The sequence below is a fragment of the Megalops cyprinoides genome, chromosome 1 (genome assembly GCF_013368585.1).
Source record: "Megalops cyprinoides isolate fMegCyp1 chromosome 1, fMegCyp1.pri, whole genome shotgun sequence".
In the NCBI taxonomy this organism is placed as follows: domain Eukaryota; kingdom Metazoa; phylum Chordata; class Actinopteri; order Elopiformes; family Megalopidae; genus Megalops; species Megalops cyprinoides.
The window spans coordinates 30,572,752-30,594,936 of NC_050583.1; the positions used below are offsets into that span (position 1 = coordinate 30,572,752).

A 22,185-nucleotide genomic window follows, 5' to 3' on the forward strand; every position below is an offset into this window, starting at 1 on the left:
ACAAACTCTGGTTTTTGTAGCAAAGAAGACAACGGGGAAAAGTTATCCGCGTAACGGAGCATTATAATCAAGGTTTTCTAAAGTAGCTGCCAGGGTCAGTTTGAAACAACAGTCTTTTTTTAACCTGCTAATGTTTGATGCGCCTGATAATTTACTGAACATTTTTAATTGCACGTGCATAGCTGTATCTCGATTAGCTTGGATATCCTATTTAGGAGCAACAGTAACTACTACAGTAAGTTAGGACTTTATTTTACTTCGAGAAAGTTTTGCGTTAAATCCACATGGACTGAACTCCGGGAAGACAACAAGTTTTAAAACTGGGAACGTGACTCCAAGAAGATGTTTCTACTGTCTGAGATTAATGTTCACTGTGAGAACAACTGAAAGGCTAGCCAATATTTTTCCAAAAGCGACCGGGTGTAACCGGACTGTAATCGGACAGTAACCGGACTGACGAAGTTTTAAATGAAAACGTACTGGAAATTGTTTTACATCCAAATGCAAACAAATCACTGGAGCCAAGTTTAAGATTGTAGCTCATTCGGAACAATGTCTGGCGTGGTGCGCACACTTAGCCGGTGCTTGCTCCCTGCCGAGGCGAGTCGAGAGCGGAGTAACAGCAAGGAGAGGAGCCGGGATCGAGATGTAAACCAGGAGCGTGAAGCAAGGCGCCGAAGTAGAGAAATCGATGCCATGCTCGCCCGGGAGAGACGCTCTATCCGCCGCTTGGTTAAAATACTACTGCTTGGAGCCGGAGAAAGTGGCAAGTCGACATTTCTAAAGCAAATGAGGATTATACACGGGAAAGAGTTTGACCAGAAAGCGTTAGTGGATTTTCGAGATACTATCTTCGAGAACATTATCAAGGTAATGACTTTTCAGACGGGAAACGCATACAGAAATTGATAGTCTATTAACTTGCCCAGAAAGGGAGTTTTGTGGCAGTTTTGTAAAGCGTGCCGTCTAAATGTGTGCGTGCAACTGTCAATTTAACATGGCAAATTAATTCATTAAATAACAGCAGGCACTGTTAACTAAGTATACACGTGAGTATCGTTCATAGATCGACCTGAGTTGGTCCGCCACTAAGAAACGACACAACATGTTGAACCACGGCTCTGAGTTACAGAGTCCCATGGGAGTAAAGTTTCCCCTGCAATATTAAGTTCGATGTTTGTTGTAGTGACACCCACCACTACCTATAAATCTCGTGATCCTTGGAAGAGATTCAGAGGTTCGCTGTTTGAAATAGCCTACAGGCATATGAAATCGCTGAAAAGAAGTGCAATCACCATGTGTTGAAGCTGGATATTTGTGATAGTTTGATTTACCCATTGAGGTCTTCTTTTGATAGGGTGGTCAACTGATGTTTTGAGCGAACTCTTCTCGACATTCAGTTCGACATTTGCCGGTGCTGTTTCTGATTTTGTAAATTAGACCAATATTGTTTGACCAGTATGGACTTAAGTCAGAAGACACAAGCAGCAACTAGGAGATTGTTTGGAAGATTGGGGGGGAACTGTACAGTTACGTAATGTGTGAAATGGGCAGTAATGAAGTATAGGCCAGGATACTTTAGATGAAGACAACCCTACATTCTCTGCGGAGATCCATTTGTTCAGGGATGTGATGGTGAAACTTGCAGAATGGAAGCTTGCACAAGTACAGGACAAATCATTAGATCATACATAAAGGAGCTGCTTTGGCCATACCTGTATCGAGTATGAATCGCTGTTTATTTCAGACGCATTTGTATTTATTTATTTTTTTAGATCAGAAGGCTGTAAAGCCTAAAGTTTTAGTTTGTAGCTTGACACTGCAGTATTTCAGACCCTTGGGCTATTAGTTGGCTGTGTGATGGAAAATAATTTATCCTCATTTCTAAGTAACAGTAGGTCAGGAGGAGAGGTGACCAGTGGTGATGTTCATTGTAGCCTTTATATTTGCAGCTGTTGGCTATGCCAGAAAGTGAAACTATTTTTATGTAAATTATACAGGACCACAGAGGATAGGAGAATGTGCCTCAGAGATAAAAACGTGTGCTTGCCATCAGCATTTTTGGCAGGATTGTGCTGTCCTTTGGACGCAACAATAATAACTGAATAAAATTGTTTTTGGCTCAGATCCATTATACCAAATAATTAAACTTATGCTTATTGTATTTGTAATCAGGAGAGTCGCTCATTCACACTGTCTGCATAATTACTTTGGACATCTCCCACCTGACCAGTCTGTGTGTACTTATTGTTTATTTGGTTTGTTTCTTGGATTGCCTTTGTGGTGTTTTTTTGACAGCATCTGAACTAGGTGTACATTTCCTCCAGTGGTGATAATCTTCTGTGTTCAGCCCTGTTCTTGTCAGTCACAGTAATGATTGTTTTCCAGTTTGTACTCTCTCTCTTTGGCAGAGTGTGAATGGGAAGTGTTTGCTGAATTGCAGACAGGGCTGTGCCCATTAAGGATGGAGTTTTTGAAATGACAGCGCTGACTCACTGGGCTTAATTAATGGAAACGGGGAGGATGGATGGCCCTCACCGCTCTGTGGATGAGGAGGCTGATTAGATATGAATATCCCCATCAAACCCTAGCTCCGTGCCAGTGCTTGTACTGCCTCTCTCTCTGAATTTGCAAGGTGCTGACTTGCTTAAGGAGGGGTGGGGGGGGGGGGGGGGGGGGGTGACTGCAGGTCCTGCAATCAAGGCTGCCTTTCTCAGGGAACAGTGGCGTGGGTGCTAATAGTCGCCAAGGTTTCACACTCTCCCGGTGACCACAGCCAAATTAATACCCTTGCTAGTGCTGGTAAAACGGATTATTGTTCAAGATGACATTGCTTGCCCTGTGTTGTGCTGCGTAAAATGAGTAGAGGCGGAATGAAGTTGGACAACTAGGATGTCAAAGCCAGGAGCAGCTCATCTGTTAGTTCTGCGTGACATGTCTGAGAGAAAGTGCTGCTGTCTCCTGTGCTTAGTGTTATTCTACAGCCCCACTGTGTAAGGGGAGAGGAGGTTCCTCTATGGACATTTTATTATTTATGTGCTCTTTGTTTTTCAGCCTTGTAACCCTGCATCTGGCCTTTCCCATTCCCGACCCATTGCCAGACTCTCCTAGGTCCTGTTCACCAGTGTCTCAGTGTGTCCAGTGACGTGATATTTTTGTGAAAGGTGAAGGTCTGCCACTGAACGTCCAAGTGATGTTCATCTAGCGCCCCTGTGTTAATAAAAGTGAAAAGTATAAGTAAAAAAAAAAAAAAAAAAAGAAAAATAAAAGTAAAAGACATTTTTGGGGAGGGCATTGCTGTGCACGTGGCATTATACTCATAGACTTTAAAATCCTCTTATTTTAGTGTTGACAGATACAAGAGAGCTTTTTATTGATTTGGTTTTATTGATTTCTTGTGGCAAGTCACTTTTATGTCACACAGATGAACCAGAAGCCCATATATAGGCTATATGTTTTCCTTATGCATTTTGGAAAGGTGATTAAAGAGCATTTGCCTCTTCACTTTGACAGTAAGAGTTCAAGTAGGATGCTTCACTTCTGTTTTTTTTTTAAACTTGATGTTTTAATTTTTACAAATATAATACAAGGTTCAATGAATTCCAGAGAAAGGAAATGTTTCTGTTGCACAGCTGTTAAATATCTTGTATTGACAAATGATGTGTTGGTTTATTTCAGTAAAGGGAAAGTCTATTATTAAATATAATATGATCGGTGATACATACGCATATCCTGTGTGCTAGTTCAACAGTTAATGCTGTTGCCTCAGCAGTGCCACTGAATCATTAGCACTCTGTGCATTGCTGGAATTCAGTGGCTCTTTCTGCCTGAAGTGATAATGCCACATTATGTTTCCCCAGTGGGTCTCTTTATTGAAAGCGTCTCTGTTAATTCGGTTTATTTCTAAAGGATACTCTTTCTTATGCTGTGCCTGAAGGAACAGAGCTCACAGGCTCTTGAGTAAAAGTCCATGGGTCGAACTGTCCTTTCTGTGACACTCCATGTGGCTTGGGCTGCAGATATGCAACACAGTGAATGTTTTAAGTTATGCACTGCGATCGTTGTAAGAGGACTCAGTGCTGAGCAGTGTAATATTGGGCTGTGTATTAATTGTGTGATGATGATGATGCAAAAACCTTTGATTGTTTAATGCCACCCAAGTCATGGTTCATCTTAATGGAGACATTTAAGATGGTGATTTCCCATTGTTTACCCATATCAGGATCACAGTGCAGACACTTTCAGGGAAGGCTTATGAGTTGATAGAGGGAGGTACATGGCTTTATTTTCTTAGATTATGAACACCCCCACTAATCACAGTATTCATTGGGTTGTTCACTATTCTGCAGTGTTCTACACAAGATATTGGTGCTTAATATATGTACATTTAATTGCACAAATTTTAAATCACTTCTTTTTTTATTTACTGCTTGTTTTATTTTGCACGATGATACTGGCTGTCATTTTAACTTTCCTGCCAGGTTAATTGTAGTTATGAAAAAGGAAGGAGAGCGAGGCTAGGTCAAGGTATTGGTGTTATCAAAGGTCAAAACCATTACATTACATGCATTTAGCATACGCTCTTGACTTTGAGCACAGTAGAACATAAATGTATCCATTCAATCAGTCAGTCTTTCTCTGTACAGAAGAGTTTCACCAAGGGAAGAGAGTAAAGTCACGTTCTGATTTGATCAAGAACGGGGTTGAGTGCAGCATTCTCAATTTGAACAGTTGACTAGATTCTCAGTTTCACACTGCAGTTAAGTGCAAAGGACTGAACTCGCAGGTGAGAATGATGCACACAAGTAAAAGACATGCAATGACCTGGAAGCAACGGGCTCACAAGGCAGAGAACAGATTTTGAGCCTTTAATGACATTTCTGATAAATGTAACAGAGGCGGAGAATGGTTTTCTTTAATGTGTTTTAATGTAGTCTCAAAGCTGGAGGGGGTGCCACATTCACCTCATGTGCTGATAGCCTTTGATTATGGCTGTTCTAATCATCAGGGTATTGTTCTAAGAGGTGACAGTCATCTTCTGTAAGCCACTAAAAAAATTACTCTTCAAGTTTGAAAGTTAAGTTCTTGATTCCCCTGATCAACCTAGGAATGTGACAGGCAGGTACAAGTGTAAACAGCATAGTTGGCTGTTGATGTCTATAGTAGAAATGGTTTTCAACAAAGGTGACACATTCCAGTCTTTCACATAGGAGTATCGGTCTCTGAAAGGGTGATAGTGAACAACCTGACATGACTGACAAAGGAAGACTTCCTTTGTCTGTGACTGTACTATTATGGGTTCCAGGAATATTTAAGCAGCCATGAGAGACAACATATTTGTAGCAGTCTCGAAAGACACTAGCGGAGTCTGGCAAAATGTAAAGTACTTTTGCATTTATACTTATGCCTGTCTGCTTGACCGTACCATATTGTTCCACATGAAATTTTTTAGGATGAATGATTATGCGAGGCTGAACACTAAACCATTTTCCTGTTCTTTATCCTACATGACACTTGCACACACGTGTGCATGCATGCATGCACGGGCACACACACACAAGCACACAGGTTTTCTGAAATGGCACAATGTACCTATATTATGGGTCAGCATTCACTAGATGTGATTCCAGAAACATTAGTCTGGCTTAAAATAGTACTCTGGGATTTCAGCTTCAACACTGTTATGTGTGTGGTAATGTATTTGTCCTCTGAGAGAACACTGCATTTTGAGGTCAACATGGTTTCAGGCAGAAATATGAAACTTTTCTTAGAAAGAGGCCTTTCTTTCAGCAATCCTCTGATAACCTTTTCAAAAAGTTTTGAGAAAAAAATTATGCCATTACTTTTTTGGTTTTCACATTTTCTGTTTGAAGGCTCTTGAGAAATTGTGTGCTTAGGATGAATGTTCTCTGCCGCTATTGTTGTATCTTGTAAAAAGTAAAATGATATGAGAGATCATCAGTCTTGATGACAGAGGTTTTGAGTATTGAATATAAAGCTTTTAAAATAAATTTGTCACCTGATAAGAAGGGCTGATGTGTCTCTCCTGACTGCTGTTTTGTTTGAGAGATGTTTATTGATACTTCACCAGGATTGCTGCTTTTTTGTGGTACATAAGATGTTCTTACCATCTGTGTGCACAATTTATGTAGTTCCATCACAGGTCCAGTCAATAAACAGAACACTACAGTGAATACTGTGTGTTCAATCTGAGTTTACTGAGATTTGTTATTTTTCAGTTCAAATGTGACTTACTGGCTTGGATGAAGACGTGCCCAGGTTTTATTTAATATAAAAATAAAAGAGTGGCAAACCGCTAGGAACCAGAATAATATTAAATAAATAAACTATGCTTGCCATGAGGATGAATAAAAACGTTCATCTGATAAGGAAAAATAACTTCTTATGACTTCTCTAGGCTGTTTTTGAATTCTTTGTAATCTAAACAAAAAAATCGATACAAAGAGCTGAGTTGAGGCCTCTTCCCTGATGGTAGTTTTGAGTTGTGTGGGCTTGAAGGCATACCTCTGTCTGTCTGCAGATATTTTAGAGCTGTATTACATCGAGTTGTGTACTCCTTGATTCCAGTGTGTATGGGGACCTGACTAGTCAATGTACAGTTTAAAGTTGTTGGGAACAAATAGGACATATCAGGACCTGTCTTGGCAAGATTCTATTCCCTGAATATTCATTGGGCTTCCCTGTACCAACTGGAGATGTATGGAGAGTGTGGGATACCAGTTATGATTTTTGGTTTAATGGAGGAGCGCCATTCGATCTTCCCAGCAAAGGGGTTTATTGAAGTAGAACACATGCCAGTGCTGTTTTTGGATATTCACTTTACAGTGTGCTTAGTTTATTTTGTGTAAAGAATGGACAGTTGATAAGGAAGGACTGACTGAGGAAAACCCCATCTCAAAGGCTACAACTTCACATAAAAAGTTATTTGAATTGAATTGCTGAGAACAGACTGAAATGTAATAATGTTTTGGAGTTAGCTGTGGTAAATGTATTTGCCTTTACTATAAAAAATAACAGGAGGTCACCATGAACTAATTTTAAAAATCAATCCTACTTTTCTAGATTGTTAAATTTTCTCTTTTCACACACTGGGTGGACCTGTCGGGTGTGGTTAAATGCAATCTGTCTGTCTTGAGTGATATTAAAATGTGAATTTGTCCCGACAAACTGGCAGGCCATCAAGTTTCCACTCATTGGCTTGACGTATGACCCCTATTAGAGTGTCCCCGTCATGGTCAGTCTCTAGCGGCTCCACTCAGATGTAAACACTCTGTGTTTCAGAAGGGCAAAGGAAACTATTAGGCAGATTACATCAACTGCTGCGACGCCCAGGGATTGAATTATTCCTGTCTCACATTTGTGTCATCTCATAACTATGTTTTTGCACCATTGCAGATTCCTTTAAAATGTTCACGTATCGCTCTCCGACTTGTATCACACCCATTGGACCCCGTATTGTGTATGAACATACTTTGCTTTGGTGCAGTGTATGTCATGTAAGGAAGTACAAGGACTACTCTTTCTTGTTTGTGTTAGCACATGGTATTGCATTAAATTCTGTTAGATATTACAAAAATCTCACTGCAATCACGTGCAGCAACAGACACACTGCTACTGGTTCCGCTCTTGGATTTCAGCAGTGGAATTTCTCCACAAAGCCGGCATGTTGAATCCAGGCTGGCATAGAAATTGCATTATTACAAGCAGGGCATGTTGTCAACTGTCGTCTAATATTGAAACAAGGTCATGTATCTTGAGGGCAGTGAACTGATAGCATTTAACCAGCGTGAAACAGAATATACTTCTGTCATCATCTTTGAGACCTTAAGCGATGCATCAGAAGGTGTCAGGGCGCAGTTTGAATGTCATATGTGAAAGCACTCTAAGCCCTCTTGACTTACAGCTGACCTGTCGATTTGGTCCCCATTACAACAATTGAACTAATCTACACTACAGCTGCCTTATTGAAGCAGAGATCCATTAGATAGGCGTGATTTCCTCTTCCTCTTCCAGCTGGGATTTGGGGCTGTGTGACTTTGCACTGAGATCAAGAGTATTGTTTCACCCTGAGCAAAACAAATGCCTTCATATGCTTTAAACAGAAAATGGCATTTCACATCAAGTCACTGAAACATTTGCTTTATCAAGATGCTAGGAGTGTTTCATTTGTGTTTATTGGTGATAAACCCTCTTAAAACTCAACCTAATACAACCAATCAAAACAATCTCGAGCTTTCACAATTTTGCATGTTTGCACAACACCTTTTACATTTAACAACTTCTTGTTATATGACCACCATATAGTGTGTAATGTTTCTATAAGAGGTATCCAGCAGTCTAGTCACAAAAGAATTGCAGATGTTTTCAACCGACACTTTTCAGCATTGCACATTTTGATGTGACATGTTTGATAGACTACGATTTGAAAACACAGGGCCAAGTTACATGAACAAATTTGGTAACTTATTAGCTTGTATTCATTTCGAAAAGTGGCCTCATTTTGACATCAGTAATTGTAATGGCAATTCTATTTCTCAAGCGATTTAGTGTCCTATAGAATATACGGTATATACACTTTGTACGTGTGGCAAACTTGGCATTTTTGTTATGTATTTCTTGAGATACAGAATACTCTCAACCTGTGAGGGCCCTTATCATGGGATTCTTATCACTGGGTTGTACAAGCCTCTGTTTATTACTTTTCTACTCTCTATGAAGTACTAACCCTGGGCTTCCATCACCCAGCAAGATGTACATGACTTCATGAAAAGAAGCACTGCTTTTTTGGTCTGTTCACTCCCGTGGCTGAGAAGCTGGGAAGACTGAGAAGTCATCTGTGGAATCCGGCAAATAACTGAAATGTCTGTGGAAGACAGGAGGCAGTGCCTTGTGTTCATAATTAATATGGTGGTGGAGCATTGTGGTTGAAGCAATTAGAGTGCCTAACAGACTTCACTCTGCCTCTCATATCGTCATAGGACATGGCATCACTTTCCGTACGAGATTCACAATACAGCAGGGGATGGAGTAGGATGTTGAAGGCACTTTGAATCACACACTTCCTGTGTAATGGATTGGAGACTCTGTACATGTTTGCATCTTGCAGCTCATATGCTGTAACTTTTCTGTACCACCACAGCTCGGGGGTACAGCACACACTCATGTGTTTACAGTAATGGATGTGTTGTCTGTCTTAAACCTGTATTTTCCCCTGGAAATGAGGATTGGGAGACTCTCACAACCTGAGCAGTCATTACATAGCAAAATTAGGTCAAGCCACAATTTTATGCCATTGCAAACAGTAATCATCTTCTGATGGTGCTAAACAGCAGCTTGTCTCTCTTTCTCCTTTGTGTGTACTGTGAGGTATAAACGTCATTTCACTGATATCACGCCCTTAAGGAGTTTAGTTCCACTTAAGCCGTATCCGGTACTACAGCATTGTACACACTCACAGGAGTAAAAAGGAGTGAAAAAACAAAGCCAGTTCAGTACTTATTCTGAACTTATTCTGAACAAGAATAGGTGGTCCGATGGTGTTGTGACTGTGGACAATGGTGTATGAAGTTTCAGGAGGTGAATTTGAGCCATGTTAAAATATGCAGTATGCAGCTTTACAGTTCTGAGTTCTTCTGTGTAAAGTGGAGACATTGTTGCTGATTAGCTGTATTTACTTGGCAATGGGGAGGCTCAGCACAACAGCTCAGGTAGAGCTGCTTCACTGTCTTACTTGATCACATTGTCCAGTCAGCTGTATGCTTATGTGCTGTTTATATCATATTGTTGAGTAATCTGATTTTTACTGTAAAAACTTAAACCAGCTGGAGTAACTGAAACTGAAAGTCTATTGTCTCTCATTAAGAATGGGGAATATGTTCTCCTCTATCTGGGCTCTAAGGTATCCATAAAGTGGTGATTTGCTTCCAGTGTGTTGAGTTTTCACAAGGTTCTGTGCTGGGTGGGGCAGAGAACTGAGTTTGTAGCTGTGTTCTCAGGTGTGGAGTATGTTCTGAGGATCTGATAGGGTAGAAAACTGAGTTTTGTGCCATGTTCTCAGGCCTGGGTTGTTGTCTGGGGAGAGTGAAGGCCTTGTGCGTCTGACCTCCAGCAGTGACATCTCGTTCAGTGATAATGCCGACCCTCTCGTCCTCCTCCCTCTCCCTCTCTCTGGATGTTGCCTAGCGAGGCTCAGGAGGACTGGAGCCAGTCTATTCCCAGAAAGCACTGTGAGGAAGTGGGTGAAAGGTCATTGGTGGCTTGTGAGGGCCTGAGTGCGGAGGGAGCAGCCCACTTGAGGCCAAACAAAACTCTCAGGGAGGAGACTGCAGCCCACAGGAAGCTTTGAATTCATGCGCAGGATAATGACTGAACAGTATCAGAGGGTGAACGTTTCGGGCTTGAATGAGTGTTTACCTTGGTGGTTCAGTGGGAAGATTTGGAAGATATGAAAGGACTGTCAACGTGACAGGATTTGGCCTAGGCACCTGCATTTCCTGTGGCTTTTTGTACTTTTGAAAATCTTGGGTTTTTTTTTTTATTATTTAACACCAGTTTCTCCTGTAGATTCTTCCATTATTTTTTGGTTTGGCCCCAAACTCACCTATCATACAAGCTCTATACCCCCATTTCTGACTGAAGATGTGGGTTCTAGAGCACCGGCCTGTCCTGACTAATGATCAGTGGGCTCTGCCCCAGACAAGGAATGTACACAAAACCCAACAGCTGGCTGAATGAACAACAAAACTGCCTCGTTTAAATCACTGGCATTGCACTTGCCGTGGGGCCAGTTACAATCCGGATGTTACTGTAGTGCTCTGGGTTAATGGGAGTGTTAGTATGTTTACGGTGGCCCAAGTCCCCAGAAATCTGCCTCCTGTCGCCTTGACAGAGCAGCAGGAACGGAAATCTCGGACCCTTTGAGATTTATCTTCATCTGAAAAAGACTGAAAGTGCCTTGCAACAGACGATGCTGTGCTTTCAAATAGTTCTGTGTTTTATTAGGATGTTAAGTAAACCATGGTATCAGGCCGTGGACAACTTTTGACCGTTTATTTCTTTTTTCCTTTCCCCTCTAAATCTACAAAACAATCCATAGCTCTGTTTCCATGCATTTTTCTCTGCATAAATCCATCAGCTTTATGTTCAGCACATAACTTTGTTCAGCTGTGGCAGACAAGGCCTTGGGCTTTGTATGATTTCACAACGGAGGCACTGGCTACTGAAGCTGCTCATCAAGCTACACACACAAAATTGGCCATAATACTGTCATATCTATACAGCTGGGCACTATACCATTGAAACTAACAACAAGCTAGTTGGTCCTGTGAGAAGTATTTCACTACAGAATGCTTGTGCAAAGAGAAGGATGTCAAGCTTAATGCCTTGTTTACCGCAGTGGTTAATCTTGCAGGGGTTAATCAGTCTTCAACATTTCTCACTGATTGTAATGACAGTCACAGCATTAACTTCTAGTTACTTCTGGTAACTTCTGCTCTTTTACATGTAAAAAAAGAAAACTCTCATAAGTGTACTAGATTGCTTGTGAAGACCTGGATGCCCTCCAAGGAGCAGTGACTGTTGCTGGTCTTTGAAATGAAGGCCATCAGCTGGGAAAAGTGATTTCATTGAGTTTACAGCTTTCCAGGGAGCCGTTGAACCATGTGTTTTATTTAGGCCCCCCATCTCGGCTTTTGGTTGGCGTTCGCGAATCTTTCCCATGTTAAAGCCTAGATAAGACCATTCTGGTCTCTTTAAGACGTGGTTAACTGTGAAAGGGTGCAGTCAAATACCAAATGTCCTCACAAAAGCCCTGCACGTTAGCTAACAGTGCTATAGGGTGTGACTCTGAGGAGAAGGATGACTCCCATCCAGAAGAGAACAGTCTGATCTGTGTCTGTCTTAACAAGGAGCAGACCCTTACACTGGTTGCTCTAATGACGTATAGCAGTGAAGCCCCAAACCTTTCACTCAGATAATAGAAGGAGCCTGGGAGATACAGTGTTGAAAAGCAGTTTATTACATAAATGCAATAACTCAAGCTGACCAGACAATGGGGGTCCTTATTCTGTTCCTCAAATTGCGTATTTTTTTTCCCTTTGGCATCTTTGGTGGTATGGTGGTTTCAGTAAATCTTTGTTTTCATTAAACTACAAACGAAAGAAAACCAGTTGATTTCTTTCTTCATTTTTATGCGGTAGTTCCAATTAAATCATCAGCCGTAAAGTTGTTTGAAAGTCAAGGGGCGTAATGACATCTCCACACATCAGTGGAAACCCCCCATACAGTTCAGTCTGCGTCGGGCCTCCTCGGAGCCCTAGCTGCTGCTGACGCACGTCAGACGCATGTGCTCTATTAAGCCTCCTGTAATTAGACAACCAGGCTTGATTGAAGATGACGATCCACGTTGCATCTGAGTTGTTTCAACACAGCTCACTTTAATGGGCCAGCTCTGGACAGGCTATAAACTGGTGCTCTTGGATGAAGTCAGTAAAATCTCTGTGTGATGTGGCACCTACTCATCAATGTTTAGTTAGGAGCTCATTTGCTTTCTGAAGTATGACCTTGCAGCAGGGGGAAAAATGGCTGTAATGGACTGACTGAATGTACTGTCTCGCACCTCTAGGGTATGCGGGTGTTGGTGGACGCCCGGGACAAGCTGGGCATTGCCTGGCAGAACTCCGAGAATGAGAAGCACGGCATGTTTGTGATGGCCTTCGAGAACAAGGCCGGTGTTCCCGTAGAGCCCTGCACCTTCCAGTTGTACGTGCTCGCCCTGCGGGCTCTGTGGCAGGATGCGGGCATCCAGGAAGCCTATGGGCGCAGGAGCGAATTCCAGCTGGTGAGTACACCAAGGAGCCAAACAGAAACATCACACTTTACACACTGTGTGCAGTTCCCTTCATCCTTTCCGGTAACATCCAGTGCTGTGTGTGTGTTTGTGTCCCCTCCCTATGAAAGGCTTGGATTTACATGGGCTGCGTTTTTTCAGTGCATGTCCCAAATGCATTAACCCTCATCTAGTACTAAATCTCACAGGGAAATGTTCACTTATGAGAAATGTGATGTAGTTTTTTAACAGTGCTGATCAGGTACCATCAAATGCTCTTGCTATTACTGAAATGCTCATGGTGCCGGTTTGCAGCATACCAAGCTTCATTTGATTGAATTATTCTGGGGGTATAGAAGGGAACATCTAGTCTCTAACAAGACCAAGACAGACGAATATTCAGACAGCCTAGCAACACCATGCACACATATACCAAGGTCAAAACTGCAGAGACCAAGAGGCCAGTAAAACATTAAAGCCCTATTAGGTGTGTCAGCAAAAGGTGGCTGGGGTTCCTACAGGTTTTTGATGAGATAAGGAGTGTCTGCACAGAGCAGTCTACTTAATGTTTAATGTCTGTCTGCAGTGCTGAGGAGCTATGCTAACATGCAAATCTCTGTGGCAATGCCTCCACATCTTTCTGCTAAAATATTAACTAGCTGTGAGCCTGTCGCATCTTTATATCTGGGTTAGTAGAACAGAAAAACAGACAACATGATAAACCTGGGCTTCAAAGGAGACATTCCACGTGCTTCCTTGTTATTGTCTTTGTAACTACATGTGGAATGGTTTCAGAACCAGAAGCAGTGTTTTTATTTCATTTTTTTTTTTGCAGCTGAGGTTCCAAGGTCGTGATTTCTTTGTTGGCTACAGTCAATGGTGACTAATCACCTGGTATTTACTTATCTATAAGGGAAAAGAATAGTTTTCACTACAGCCTTCTAAGGACAAAGGCAGTATGCAAAGAAAGCCACTCTCTCTGCCTTGTAAGGGTGACACCCACTTATGTGAGAGTGAATTCTAATGGCCTGTTCCTGACCTGTATCACTCAGATATACATATCAAAGGCCAAGGGAAACAGTGTGTCTTTCTCTTACTAATCTGATTTCCTCCCCAAACTCCAAAGCTAGCCTTAACAGAGGGGCACGCAAGGTGATGTCTATCAGTGCACTGGACAGAGAAATCGTGCCCCTCTGTACGTGACAACTGTGGATGTCAGAGGATCTTTGTATAGTCCACAGTACATAACACATGTCCTGTAATGCAGGACTTTTCCTGTGACTAAGGTCACCAGTCTGGACAGACAATTTCCTACGTCTACAGTAAACACTGATATTAACAGTGTTTTTCCACTCTGTTGCTGCGGTATGAGTAGCTTTGTCAGGTAATTGAAGTTCTCAATCTGACACAGCTATTGCAAACGTAATCTGGAAGCATTGCATGCAAATGTTATAATTGATTATTTTGTAACACAGTAATATGAAGCTTCAGAGCAATAGGTTTCGATTGGGTAAAGTGTCATTATTTTAAAAATTAAAAATGAATTTCATTCAAAGTTAACTGTAATAAAGTGTCCTCAGGTTTAACACATGGGCATTACATGTCTGATCAAGTTTCTTTCCTGTCTCCATTTGCATTTGCCTCAGTTAAATATTAGGGTAAAAGATACTGGTTGTGGCCCAAGCCAATTTCTTAAGCCAACCATCCATCACAAGCCATTTCAGAATGTTTGCAAGTAGACTGTGAAATGTGTGCAGAAGAGTGTCTGTGGTTGTGATACTAGTAATTTGGTATAGTCTCTGCTCTTAGCCTTATTTTGTATCCACTTTGGTAAATTTTCCTGGATTACAGAGTATGCTAAATTATTAAATGTCAGTGTAGAAGAGGAGGATTTTGTGTGTCCCCTGTCATATGGTGTGGCAGGCATATGGTTTTGTGGAATGTCCACTGGAGTTGGGTGTAGTCCTGTGTGGTTGGGACGAGCCCCCAGAATACAGTAAGCCATGGTAGATAGTTACGAACTTAAAAGCGCAGTCTCTGATTATTATTTTTTTTTCGGCACAACCATCAAGGGGTTTGCGGGGCAGCACATGCACATCCTGTTTAAATGTTTGGACAGGGAGCCTTCAGGCCTGCCAGCAGCCAGCCAGAGGATGTTGACTTTGTAACAGATCTGCAGCATGAGATGAGACATTAGGAAAAGAAATTACCATACAAAGAAAAACATCTCTCAGTGACTGGCATTCCTTTTTTTCTTCCTTTCTGCTATTTATTTCAGATTTCAGATATTCTCATGAATAGATTTGCACGTTATTTCCTGAAAGTTTAGAGGGGTTTTTGTTACCATTGCCGGAAACTCCAAATGCTTGACCAAAGGGTCACATTGCGTAAAGAAGATATTAATTATAGTAGCTGTAGTTTTTTCTCTAATGGAATGTCCAGAAAATGTGAGATAGCCTTGTAATCTATCCTTCCCTGATCCATTCTCCTCTTGTTTCACAACCTGTTGTGCAAGAAAATGACAAACAACAAAGTTTTCTTATCATGCTCATAGGGTTGTGCTAAGGTAACCAAATCTGTGGCTGTCCTCTCAATATCCAGTCCGTAATTATTCTGGCAATTATGAATAAAACACAGGAGCAAAGAGCCCCCTTAGTAACAGCTTTGAGGATGCCTCTCACAAGCCTGGCTCTGTCTGGCACAGATGGCTGCTGGCTGGCACAAGGCTCTATGTTGCCCTGACAGGCACTGTGCCCAATGACGCAGTTCACAGGCACGCCCGAGTCAGATGACATCAACACAATGCTTCTGTTTGTTAAACTGTCAAGAAAAAAATCCCCAAACATATTTAGCTATTTTATTTAAATTTTCATTTCTGTTGTGCAAATATTTTGTCTGTTTCCAAGTTTATTTACAATTAAGCTGTAAGCCATTGATCCCAGCATCCCAGACTGAAGTTTTATAGGTTTGTTTTAAAATGTGCATATCTTCACATTAAATCAAGTTTTTTTTTCTTCAAATTATGGACATCACCAGGCCATAATAACTGCCACATAACATGTGTTCTATTCTGTAAAAATGTGGGATTTTTCTTTGCCAGTTGACATGCAGAGTATTTGTAATGTGTTTTGAAATTCCCAGCCAAACAGACACAATGAACTGACATTATTGTGTTGTGTAAAGGACAAATGTCAGGGGTTTTACATTCCCTGTGCTGGTCTTTATTGCTATAAATGTCTGTTTGGAACTGTTTTCATTCAGTGCTAGGTATGTGGGAGGATTCTACAATGATAGTATTATCTGTGTCTGCAAAATGAGTCTGTTTCATTAGCAAATGCTCACCTTTCTGCATTCATTCCCAGACACAATGTTCCTTCTCAACAAGGACTCCATTTGTGTGCATGTTCAGTGTTGTTGGTGCCTCTATCTTTGGTGAAGTCAATGTTATCATTATTAAGAGGGGCCATCCATCCAGAAAGCCATCTGACTATGCATAGGCATATGGTGTCTTGCATGTTATGGGTGTGTGGTGTCTCCCTCCTGTTCTTGACACATTGATTCTGTGCCCCCCTCCACCCTCACCACACACTTATCTGCTCTCCTCAGTTGCTAGTAGTTCAGATGCCCCACTCTCACTCACTATCCTGACCTGCTGACCTCTCCAGCTCATGCCATACACGTGTGCATTTCGCCTCTTTTCATTAAGAGCACTTGACATGCTTCCTGTCTGTCTGTGCTGTCCCCTTTGGCAAGTCTCCACCACTTATCATGTCTGGAGCTGTGCAGGTGTGACTTTCCTGTGATGAAAGTTTGCGTGTCTGTCTAATGCTCAGAGTTCAGCTGCTGTGTCAAACAGAAAAGCAAAGAAGCTCAAGATTTGCTTTTGACCATCTGTTGCTCCTTTGGGCAGCTGTGTGATGCAGTGGTTTTGGGCACTGAAGTCATTACCAAAGAAATAGGTTCCAAAATATGAGTGTGCCATCCTAAGTATACTGAGTACCCAGAGTGGCCATAGCCAACCAAGAGCACTTGTTAAAGAAGTTTTGTCTGAGGTGACACTGTGTTCCTGCCTTGAGGTTTTTTTTTTTGTTAAATAAAGTGGCATTGTTGAATATTTGATTTTAGTGGCACATGGATATGGTCAACTTTGGTTTGGTCTGACTGCCAATAACGTGATATGTAGTTTGATATTAGTCTGGTTAAAAATGATTGGCCATTTCAATCTGTCACAAGTTACCTTGTAATGTGCTGTTACTGGGGAGACTTGGCTGAGTAGCCATTAGCAGTAAGTGAAAGCAAAAGATATTTACTCAGTGTGATTGCTGTAAATTGTGCCTTTCGAAGTCAAGTGATTTGTACCACAGGGAGAATGTGTGGAATAGCTATAAACTGGCTGGGGGAGAAGAAAGACAATATTATATCTTCCACCTGCAAAAAAATATATATATATATATAGCCTGCCTGATTCTGCTAGGGGTAGGGGCTTGTTGAAGTTTGTCTGTGAATTTGTCTGGCATGTGCAGTAAAATATGTTCCATTAGTGGAGTCTGCTCTTGCCTTAAAAGGTTGTAGGAGTGGATTCATTTTTAGTGTTTGATGAAATATATATAAACATGGCCATTATCCAGGGTCTCTGTGCAGACAGCGGTTGCTGGTCTCAGCGGCTAGCACCCCCCCATGGAGCTGCTATCACACTGAGCTTCCTGATGCATCACAGATTAGACCTCTGCCCGCCTCCTCAGGGGGAGCCTTCCTCTGGCTGCCCTTTGTGACTTCACATGGACCAGAACAACAGCGGCGCTTGACACAAAGTTCATTAGTTTTAATCAGTATGAGCACAACTGGCTGGGCTTCTTCCAGCCCGTCTGATATTTGTAGTGCTCTGTCTGGCCTTGACCTGCTGCTGAAGTATTCTGTCAAGATGCCAGGGTTATGTACATGCAGCTCATATCTTAGATTAGTAAGAGGAGAATGGGGGTGGTGGTGGTGGTGATGGTAGTGTGTGTGTGTGTGTGTGTGTGTGTGTGTGTGTGTGTGTGTGTGAGTGTGTGTGTTGGAGATAGCCAATCCTGGTGAGAGATGACCCTGCAGTGAATTATCCACTTCTACCCCTGCTGGCCATTGACCGTTTCTTTTCAATGCAAGGTTCAGAGGAAAGTCTCATTCTTTTCATTACAAGCTCTGAGGGACCGTACAGCACGGTTTCCATGTCGCTCATTTTCCTCTGTAAACACTGCACAACAGCACAGATGGCAACTGCGCGCAGAGAGGGGAAAAAACAGCCTTGCGCTTAAAAACCAAAACAAGGCTCTCTCTGGCTACCCCTCCGATATGGCTGTCCTGGGAGGATTCCCCGAGTTGGAGGCGCTCCTCTGCATAGGCGGAGCGCAGCTGTAATTAATCTGAGTATTCCCACCAGGAAACACTGGCAGAGGGCATGAGAAAAAGAGCAGAGTGAGGAGAGCAATACGGCCTGGACGCGACCTCGCTCTGCCCTCTGGTGCAGCCTTTCTACCTAAAATCGGTCTGTCACATGGTGTCTCACCTCTGCTGGGCGTGCTGGTGTTGAAAGCGGCTTGTGCAAGCCGCTCAACCCCCACGGATTCGGGGAAAATTTTATTTTCTCTTCTGTTTTCAAAAAAAAAAAAAAAAAGGAAGTCCGACATCATCACATTCTCACCTTCATGGACATTAGGACCACAGCACTGGCAAAGCTCCTGCCAGATTTAACCTACATTTTTATCAGTGTATCAATGGCATCTGATGAAATCCAGTAATTGTTCTTTGCCTTGGTCAGTGAATTCTAAGGATTTTTTGTGATTCCAGTGCAAACTGCTTGACCGTCATCCTCTGTCATTTAGCTCTGCTCAATGGACAATCAAAAAGGATAGAGACTCAGCGTTTCCCCACAAGCAAGCCAAATGATTACTAATAATATTTGCAGGATGTGAACTGTAGTCTTTTTGTGACTGGACATAAATACTGCTCTGCTTAGAGGCTTTAGGGATTTAGTGGGCAGGAAGTCTGTAATGCAGCTGTGTTGAAGGTTAACATAACTGCTCTCAAAACCACTGCAACCCACAGGCAGAACACAGGAGACTGTTGACTTTTTGTTTGTTTTCTGGCCATAGAGTGCAGAGCCTGTCATACCTCCAGTGACGTAAACACAGGAATCCCAAGTCTTCTTTGTCTTTTGTAACAATGAGTCAACAAGAAATGCTACACAATAAATGTCAAGCACTGAGTTTTATTCAGGTTGATACAGTTAGATGGTCTTGGAGTATTGCCAGTTTTTTCCAACCTTATCTCCTCATTTTTTTTCCGTGTTTTGCAGGACCTTTTAAACAAATTACTTCTGGAACTCTTATCATTCTCAGTTTAATGTGGTTGTAATTCTTCATCCAATCTGTCCTGTCTAATACAAAAAAATTCTCTTTGCCCATTGCTTTTCCATTTCATGTTCCCACTAGGGAATTTAGGTTAAAGGTGCCTTTACCTTATGCTGCAGTTCAGGTCAAGCTACTGGGAAGGTTTATATTAAAGCTGGGTTGCAGAGATATGGTTGTAATTAAGATGACAAGGGTTAAAGTGTGGGTTTCAGGTCAGTACTAAGAAATATAAGACTGCCTTGAGATACTGACATTGACACACTTCCCCAACTCACTACAAGCACCAGATCTGATTATAGCATAATTCTGTTGAATTAGCGTGAAAACTAAGCATATATACTAGACATGTGGGATTGAATTAAGCAGCTTTGATCAGGTAATAGGCCTACACAAATAGTAAAAAATTTCAGTATGGGCATGTTAAATTTAAAATGTGAGACTGAAACATTTGCATCGACCCCTGTTTTAGTTACCAGTTAAATTGAAAACAGCTGTGACAGTTTCTCCATAAGGAGGAGCGCCAAACACCAGCACTGAAATTGCACTAAACTCTGGTGTTAAAGAGCTGTAGAGCTGCGTGTGCCCTCTGTTCCAGACTGGGTTTTTTGGCATGAGTATCGCCTAATAGTTCTTGAGTGTGTTCTAACACTAATCCATAATGTTTGCATTTCTTTAAAATACATTTACAGTAAGAAAACTGCCTTTTGTCATATGAAATCAGAAGATGGAAGTCATAGGGTTGTGCAGGTTTCTGTCTGTCAATATTTAGTACTCTCTACACATGAGTTCCATTGACATATAACATCTCCAGTGACACTGGTTTACTGTAGACACAGCCGGAGAGGACAGCATAAGATGTATTGGGCCATACTCTTGGAATGGAAAAGGGTGTGATTCTTTTTCTGTCAGTATCAGAGCCTGTCACCTCCTATGGATCACAACTGAGCTTTCTCCTTTAGTCCCAAGTGTTTGTTTGCAAAGAAGACTACTTGGCAGTTGTTAAAGGGTTTACAGTGATATTGTGAATATGAAAATTCCATTTACTGCAGTGCATTTTTATTTTGCAACTTTATCAATAAATGAATCTTTCTATTTTGCAGTAAGATAATGGAAGACAAACATGTATGTATGTATGTATGTATGTATGTATGTATGTATGTATGTATGTATGTATGTGTGTGTGCGTGTGCGTGTGCGTGTGCGTGTGCGTGTGCGTGTGCGTGTGCGTGTGCGTGTGCGCGTGCGCGTGCGCGTGCGCGTGCGTGTGTTATAATCCCAGGGTTGTGTACATTTTTAGCGTGCCAAGAATCATAGTATGGATTTTTTTTTGTGGCACACAAGCTATGACTGGCAAGGTTTTGGTCCTTATATGCACCACTGTGCTCCATCCAGGAAGGTTACTGCATGAATAAAAACAAAGCACCTGACTGGTTTGCTTGTGTGTCCCACTGGCTTTCTTCCTGCGCAAACGGAACCTGGACCTCCCGTGCATTCCGCACTGAACTGTTTTCTTTATCTTGCGTGTGGTTTTTAAAAGCAAGTTATGCCCCATTTGGCCACATAGGGAAGTCATCAGTTGTGTCACAGAATTGTAAGAAGGGGAAACATTTTGTTAAACCACCGGTTTGAAGACAGGAACAAAAACAGGATTTAATTTCCTCAGGCTCTGAGACACAACATTAATGCTTTAGACGTATTAGTCATGGAAGCTTAAATAAACTTATATAGGATTTCAGGTGGATGGTTAAGAGAAACTGGAACATAAAACTCAGATCATATACTTAGTGTGCCCTATTGATTTGTTAATCATTTTCTAATAGATTTATTTCTTGCTATATTTTTATGCTATATACACCATGCAAAACCTTTCATGGTTTAATCTGAAAAATGACAAACAAGGTGTTTAAATTTTACTCATTTTATCATAAAACAAGCCATAGGATTTAGCTTTTGTTAATTGTATTTCATGAAACTTGTCAAATATCCTTGGAACCAGAACCATTACCAAGCATCTTCATTCCCTGTTTTGTCGCCTGCTCTGTCAGAAACGAGCAGTCAGAAAAAGTGACTTTGTTGAACATAACATTGCAGTCTGTGTGTGTGTGTATGTATGTGTAGTATGTATGTAAGTGTATGCTGGGGAATGCTGTTTGTCCTCTGTACTGTATTGTGTGTGTGTGCACACATGTGTTTACCATGTGGGACAGGGCCCCACCCAGAGAACGGACACAGACCCAGATGAGGTTGTCTTGCAGAGAGCAGAGCAGACTCTGTTCATGGCCCTGCTCCAGGTCTGTTTGCCTGAGCTCGCAGTGACTCATTAGAACTAAGCTATGATTAACTGCACCCTCCATCCTACAGGCCTCTGCAAGGAGAGCTAAGAAAAAGGTGGGAGAAACTCCTGAAGGAACTGTGAAGAAACCAAAAGCATTCCCTCTCAGACTTAAGTGCACTTTTTAAATGAAGAAATGGGCAATCCATCTGACATTTTAATTGAGCCTATTAAATAACACATGTAAAAAGGGAAATGATTTCCAACTTGATTTACCACGTGATATTTTCAATAAGAATCTTCCCATATCACACATCCCAGTTTGTCCTCCCATTAGTTGTCCAAACATAATAAGCAATTCTGACAGAATACATGGAGACTGGGATTAAACGAGGGAAAAATTCTCTGAGTGCCTCTCTCCTTCCTTGGGAATGTAGGTCTTTAGGCAAAGGCCCAACAGTTTGTGTTGCTCCTTCCTCTCAACCCTGGAAGCCCAGGCGGGGATATCTCTTGCTGTTTGGCTGCAGGCCCTTGCCAATGAAAGCATCCCAAAAGGGCCGAGCTCTGCCGAATGATGTCGGTGGGTGCGGAGGGAGTGGGTTTTGAAGCCCTTCAGATACCGTGCTTCAAAAACAAGGAGAAAAATCTGAGCGGAGGCTTCCTACGGTGACCAGTGA

The 22,185-nt window shown here is 41.8% G+C and overlaps 1 protein-coding gene across 1 annotated transcript in view; it reads left to right on the top strand.

Moving 5' to 3' along the window:
- The window catches only part of LOC118784161 (guanine nucleotide-binding protein subunit alpha-12), a 41,221-nt gene continuing 19,036 nt past the window's right edge, over positions 1-22,185 (top strand). Inside the window, exons 1-2 of the mRNA XM_036538218.1 lie at positions 1-870; positions 12,644-12,859. Coding sequence (XP_036394111.1) covers positions 553-870; positions 12,644-12,859 — 534 coding nt within the window. The 5' untranslated portion in view covers positions 1-552. The remainder of the gene's footprint in view (positions 871-12,643; positions 12,860-22,185) is intronic.